The sequence below is a fragment of the Castanea sativa genome, chromosome 8 (assembly GCF_040712315.1).
Source record: "Castanea sativa cultivar Marrone di Chiusa Pesio chromosome 8, ASM4071231v1".
In the NCBI taxonomy this organism is placed as follows: domain Eukaryota; kingdom Viridiplantae; phylum Streptophyta; class Magnoliopsida; order Fagales; family Fagaceae; genus Castanea; species Castanea sativa.
In genome coordinates, this window is record NC_134020.1 from 17,061,857 (window position 1) to 17,068,899 (window position 7,043).

A 7,043-nucleotide genomic window follows, 5' to 3' on the forward strand; every position below is an offset into this window, starting at 1 on the left:
ATCAAAACATGATAAATATGCATAATCATGGTAATCCCTAAAGTTTGGTACTCATCGAAGTCCAAAACAACACCAAAATGCCATGTGAGCATTTTATCAAACACTTGGTATGCATCCACATAACTAAGATGTAAACAATGCATGAACATGTGTGAATCTTGCCTAAATACAAGTTAAAATGCCACAAGGGGCCAACACAAACACAAACAAAACAAATGGGACAGAGTCCAATCAAGAAATAGAAAGATTTTTCACAAAATAGAAGATTCCTAACCCTTTTTCAAAAATTGCCAACTCATGCAAAATCTATAATCTAAGGCATTATCTTATGACATAGAGAGAAAAGATTGAATGAACATACCTTAGAGATGATTAGGAGATGATTACTTTTGAGATTTAGTTGGGTTTTTGAGAAAAAATTGGTTTTGGGTTGAGAGAGGCTAGAGGGAGGCAAAAGGGTTATGTTTGAAAAATTGTCAAGATCAGCCCTTCAAAACTAAAAACACTCGTTTTTTCCCAGGATAGCTTTTCGCAAAGTTACTCGCGAAAAATGCCACTAAAGTATAGAAATTTTCTTGGGATAGACTTACTCATGAGACAGTCGCAAAAGTTTCTGTCTGAATTTCATGTGTTTCCATTTTTTGCCTATCTCAATTTTGTAGGAAGAGCTTACTCGCGAGCTTTTCGCGAAAATGCCTCTGAAGGAGTTTTTGATGAAAACATAAAAATGCAATATGAAAAAAAAAATAAAAAACACAAAAGCATAAAAATACTTTCAAAAACATATAAAATACTCAAAAATCTTTTTGGGTTCGATCGACAAGCAATTGAGTATACATATCACATTTGAACATGTACAATCACACCAATGAAATAAGCATTCATTGAACAATAGACTTGTGTGTTATGTGTGTGTATCAAATGTGGAATAGTCCTTAGTCTAGAGTGAAGTTTTAATGATCAATTCAATCAAGTCATACACAACTAGTACTAAGTCAAGTGGTCTATCTCAATTATAGAACTGAACATATATGACGTCTAACAAGAAAATGATCACAAAACTTTGAAGCTTTTCTTTTTAGGTTCTTACAACTTATAACTTTTGATTATATAAGAACATTACATCTCATTTTGAGATCAATGCCTGAAATTTTTGATATTTCAATATAGAGAGTAAACCTTTGGCTTTTTGAGGTACCACACATTTCAATACAAGTCGCATTCTCTTTTTCCTAGTCAAATATTAGTATGTGCGATAGCTTATGCAGCTCATTATCTCTTTTTGAGATTTGACATTTGTTGAGCTATAGAACAAAAACATAAAAACATGGGAAGATATATAGGCACAAGTCTATGCATGTATCAAAATCAACAAGACTATTGACTAATTATTCATGACAAGCTTGAAAATCGATTTTTCCCACAAGGATAGATGTGCATACAAAACAAGCTACGCTCGTAAATGCACTACGCCATTAGTATGAAAGTACTAGGCCAAACTCAAATGTGATAAACACAACACAGACGATCAAACTTTTTGGAAAATTTTCAATTTTTATGGGTTTTTTAATTTTTCAACGCACTAAAAAACAAAACATGTAAAGTAAGATCAACAAAAGAAACAAGTACAAAACAAAACTTGTAAAAGAAACATGCTATAAACTAGAAGCAATGATACTAGAGGATTATGTATGTCATGATGCATGAACCTATGACCCTAAACATTAGAAGAATTAATGCATGGGTATAGAGAGTGATCATGCATGAGTACCCTTCTTCACCCATACTTTACGAGTGTTTTAGGTGAGACCCTTAGATGGAGGGGTACGACCAACATAACTTTCCAACCTCGGAGTGAAGCTAGCAAGGCATAGTGAGATGTTTTTCAACATTTCTATAACGTCTCCAATGAGATGTCCCTCACTTTCTCCCTTAGCTTGTGCTCCCTTTGGTCTTTTCTTTGAACATTCTTGGTCACGCATAGAGTCAGCCTTCTTGAGTGCATGAAGCTTGAAACAATTTGGCCTTGTGTGCCCTTGTACGCCATAATAATGACACACATGCTTCACTTGAGGCTCCCTTTGATTTTATGGTAATGACTTCCCTTTATCCTTTGGTTTTGCACCAATGGTACTTTTTACTGCATTAGGGGTCTCAATCTCAGGCTTCACTTCTTTGAGTTTCTCAACATTCTTGGTTGATACAAACCTCACTTCCTTCTTGGGTTCGCTGCTAGAGCTTCCTTCTCTGGTATAGCCCAAGCCGGTCTTATGATGTGAAGATTTTTGTGTGTGCAACATGTTGTCAAGTTTCTTGGTAGAGATACGCTCAACCTTGATATTAGCTTGGATGATTTCAAGTTCAAGAAACTTGACCATAGAATAACCTTCAACAAATTCTCCCTTAAGTTCTTCTACTTCACATTTTGCTTCCTTAAGTTGCAAAAGTGTACACCTATGCTCTTCTTCAATCTTCTTCACCTTTCTTACAGCATGGTTCACAACCTTGGTGTATTTTCTACAATCTTCCAGCAAAGCATCATATGCTTCGTGAATGTTATTCTCACCTTCATTTTGGCATACCTCTTTATCTTCCGAGTCTTCGACTTCCTCACCCTCCGAATGCTCACCAAGTTCATTAACCAAATTGCTCAAATCATCCTTAGAATCAATAGAGGTAATTGCCATGAAGGCCTTATAATTTTCGTCATTGTTGTTAGGACATATGTGATTCATGTTAGCAACATATATCAACATTTTATATAATTGACTAATCCTTTGACAAAATGCACTTTACTTGTGATTGGGTAGATTTAGGATGTGTTTAATGCTTCAAGAAACAAGGTTTCAAGTTCAAGTGTTAAAGCGATGCAAGTCTGTCCAAGAATCAAGTGAACAAGTGCTGTTCATTAAAGCTCAACAGCTAGTATCTATCGAGGTTTAAAAAGCTGTTTCAGCCCGAGGCTCGATAACTGCTCGATAGATAGGGTATTTGTTGAGGTTAATGAAAAACAGATTTTCAGTTCTGATTTTCATCCAATCCGTGTATGTATGTTTGGGCTTTCTTTTCTCACAACCCTAAACATATATAAAGATTATTTTAAGGGCTGTCATAGGTTGCACAAAGGCACAAGAGCATAATTGCACAAGTGTGAAGTAAAGGGTGATCGGAAACCTAGTTTGCCCTAGTTCATCTTGAAAAAGCTGTTGTGTTTGTATACCGTAGGGTTTTGTGACTAAGCAACTTCATGATCTTCATCTGTGATGAATTGAAGAACTTTGCAACCAACATCCTTCTCAAGTTGGTGATTAAGTCGCGTACTGGGATCCGCGCATCTATTGGTTAGTCACGTACTAGGAACTGTGCAATACAAGGAGAGATTGTCACTACAGAACAAGTCCAATTGGGTATTGGGGGTAAGGGTTCAACTGTAGGTTGGTATAAGGTACTGAGATTCCTTTGCTTGTAACCGCTTGTTTTGATAATAGTGGATTCTCGAGAGTGGTGACCTTAAAATCACCCGGTGGGGTTTTTGCCTCGGAGGTTTTCCCCATTTGTAAACAAATCACCGTGTCAACTTTATTTTCTGCTGCATTATATTTTAGTTGGTGATTTTTTTATGCTGCCACGTACATTGCATGTTAATTTGATTAATTAATAAACTTGGGTAATTAATCAATTAATTAATCACAAGGGGTCAATACATTCTTGGCCTATCAACTGTCACACTCTCCTTCCGTATCTGACTTTGAGCTTTCGGAGTTGCTGAGAGTAGTGGCAAAAACCTTACCCTTCCCTTTTAAATAGTTGGGACATTCCTTCTTGAGATGTCCATGACCGTTGCATTCGTAGCACATGATTCTTTGAGGGGAATGAGAGTCCTTCCCATCTTTCTTCTTGAACTCCTTCCTATCACCTTTGGAGGATGAAAAATTTCCTTCGCTAAAAGACTTCCCAATGTTTTTCATCTTCATAAATTTCCAGAAGTTCTTTGCAAGGAATGCTACCTCCTTCTCCACATCATCTTCTTCGGAGGAGTTATCCATTCTCTAGTTGATGGTTTTGAGAGCAAGTGATTTGCTTGGCTTGTGGGAAGGCAGTCCAAGCTCATATGTTTGGAGAGATCCAATTAGCTATTAAATCTTGATCTCATCCAAATCTTTGCTCTCTTCTATAACTGTGACCTTTGCACGGAAACTCTCCGGTAGGGACTTCAAAATCTTTCTCATCACCTTAACATCCTCAATCTTCTCTTCGAGAATGAGTTAGGCAATCATGATTTCATTGAGCTTCCTATAAGATGAATCAAATGACTCATTGTCACTCATCTTGAGCTCTTCAAATTGGGTGGTAAGCATTTGGAGCTTTGTGTCCTTGACTTTCTTGTTACCTTTATAGGTAGTCTCAAGAATCATCCAAGCTTCCTTGGCAGTATTCACATGTGATATTCTGTGAAATTCATCAGTAGACACACCACAAAAGATAGTATTAATTGCTTTACTATTGGCATTTTCCAAAGTAAGAGCTGCTTTGTCCCATTCGGACTTGGTTGTTGTAGGTATAACATACCTATTCTTAACAGAATTCCATACGGACTCATTTATAGCACAAAGGAGTGCCCTCATACGGACTTTCCAAAACGCATAGTTGCTCCCATCAAAGAATGGTAGAGCATTGAGCGATTGTGATCGATCCATCACAAAAGGGGTCTAGGATCGCACTTAGGTAATGAAATCATAGTAGGTGCACCCACTCTGATACCAATTGATTGCTCGAATTTGTGTTAAAAACATAAGAGTTGTTTAGACCCCAAATTAAAAGATTACAATTTGGTTGATTTTACTCTAACTTAAACTAAGTGCGGAATAGAGTAAATGAACAAACAATAAATATACTCTAAGCCATATTCATCATATACCAGTAGTAAAATGAAAGCTAAAAGAGTAAGGAAGAGAAATGCAAACACAAGATAACACACCGATGTGTTATCGAAGAGGAAACTGAAGAACTCAGGGAAAAACCTCTCCCCCGCCCTCCAAGCGGTAAATCGATCCACTAGACAATAAATTAGGATACACGAATAGCAAGAGACCCTCCAAGCATAATCTACCCAATGCACCTAAGCCCTCCAAGCTCCTACTCCAACAAGACTTTTCGGAACCGTGTCTTGTTTAGCTTTTTAGCTCCCGTAATACGCCTGATTGCATTCGCCAAAGTTTAGCTTCTTCCAATACTTCCAGTAGCACCAAAACCTCACTTAACACTCAGATTGGGTGTGGTAAGTATTTGGGCTATCAACCTCTCAAGGATATGGATATGGATATGGATATGGATATGGATATGGATATGGTGAGGCAGGAGAATGAGTAAAACCACAAAGGATTATGTAGATGATTGTGGGTATAACAATCTCTAACTCTCAAGTGTGTATGCGAGGGTTTTCTCTTTAAAACCACTCCTTACAATATGTGGGTATATATAGTGTGGGTGAAGACATGGTGGAGCAAATAAGCCAAAATAGCAAAACAGAATATTTCATGGGTATCTCACGGGAAGGCCCTATGAGCTACTCGTGAAAACCAATTGTCACCAGATTGTCATGACTCTTCGCATTCCAGTCATGTGCTTTTCACGTGACTTACTTCGTGGGAAGTTTACTCGCGAGATACTTGCGAAAACCACTCCTTCTTCAATGCAAGCTTGAGTCTTCACACTCTCTCTCACACACAACCCATACAATGAAATCCCACATAAAATACAGGGTAAACATGATTGAACAAAATTACAATCAAATTTGGCACGGAATTAAAGCCAACACAAAATAGTTGTAAATAACAACTTTACATAAACCATCTAAGATAGAAGTTGTCAAACCAAAAGAAAAGGTTCCTGTTTCTAGGAAGATTAGGGTAGATCTGAAAGAGTCTAAGCCTAAGAACCCTAACTTACCTAAGGATAAGAATCATGATAGACATTTGTGGGTTTATCATTTTTGTGGAAAAGCTGGGCATACTCGCCTAGACTGTTTCAAGTTGCAAGCTATTAAGCAAGCAACTAAGCAAAAAGTACCTGTGCCTCAAGCACAGGACTCTATGGTAATTATTGGTGAATTGGTAAAGGCTTTAAACCTTTATTCCAATGCTGGAGTTGCTCATCATTCTAATCTGAATAATAACTCCAAAGCCAAAGTTGCATCTAAGAAGCTTTTGATGCAAAAGGCTCAATCTAATTGAGTCTTACTGACATGGTCCTTGTGCTTCATTTCAAAATCCTTTGAGACCATTTTCTTGATTCTTGTTTTCTTTTGTTTCTAGGATTTACATTGCATTACATTCATGCATTTCATATAAGGTTGTTTTTGTTTTTTCATAAAAATAAAAAAAATAAAAAAGGGAAAAGAGGAAAGTGGAAGAATGTGTTTTGTATTACATATCATCGATGTGTATTTGAGGTTGGCCATCTTATCTTTGCATAACATGCTTGTGTACCTTGGTTAGCTTGGATGAGCTTATTTTTCTACACTTTGCTAGTATTAGCTATGTAGTGCATGCTGTGTGTGAGTTGTTTATAGTTTTTGAACACATTATCTTGATTTTAAAGTCACATGTCTTTGATTGTAAGGACTAAAAAAGCCTATGAGAAAGGCATAAATAACCATTTCATCACTGTTTACTAGCCAATCATGAACACCGTAGTGCATCTAAAATGTTTTTGTGCTCGAGAAAGTGTAGCACTTGCACATAAAAAAAAAAAATCATAAGGTGTTGCCTTTAAAAGAAAAGAAAAAGTTGAAAAAGAAAAATATGCTTAGAAATAAAACAAAATATGATCAAGAAAAAAAAATGCATGGTTACAAGCTTGTTTTCTTGGAGATGCGAGAGTTATATTATGTAACTCTTTAGGTGATAGACAATTTCAAATTTATGTGATGAATAATGTAAAAATTGTGATTGACTACTAGCTACATATCACCTCACATGTATCTCATGCTGTTACTAGTTGCACACACTTCACAAGATATTCTTTGCTAAACTTAGTACATG

At 36.6% G+C, this 7,043-nt stretch overlaps 1 protein-coding gene across 1 annotated transcript; it reads right to left on the reverse strand.

The window, feature by feature from the left end:
• Positions 1–4,265: 4,265 nt before the first annotated feature.
• On the reverse strand, positions 4,266–4,697 carry LOC142605937 (uncharacterized). Its single transcript, XM_075777362.1, has one exon. The coding sequence runs from the start codon at positions 4,695–4,697 to the stop codon at positions 4,266–4,268; it is 432 nt and encodes a 143-aa protein (XP_075633477.1).
• Between the last annotated feature and the right edge of the window lie 2,346 nt (positions 4,698–7,043).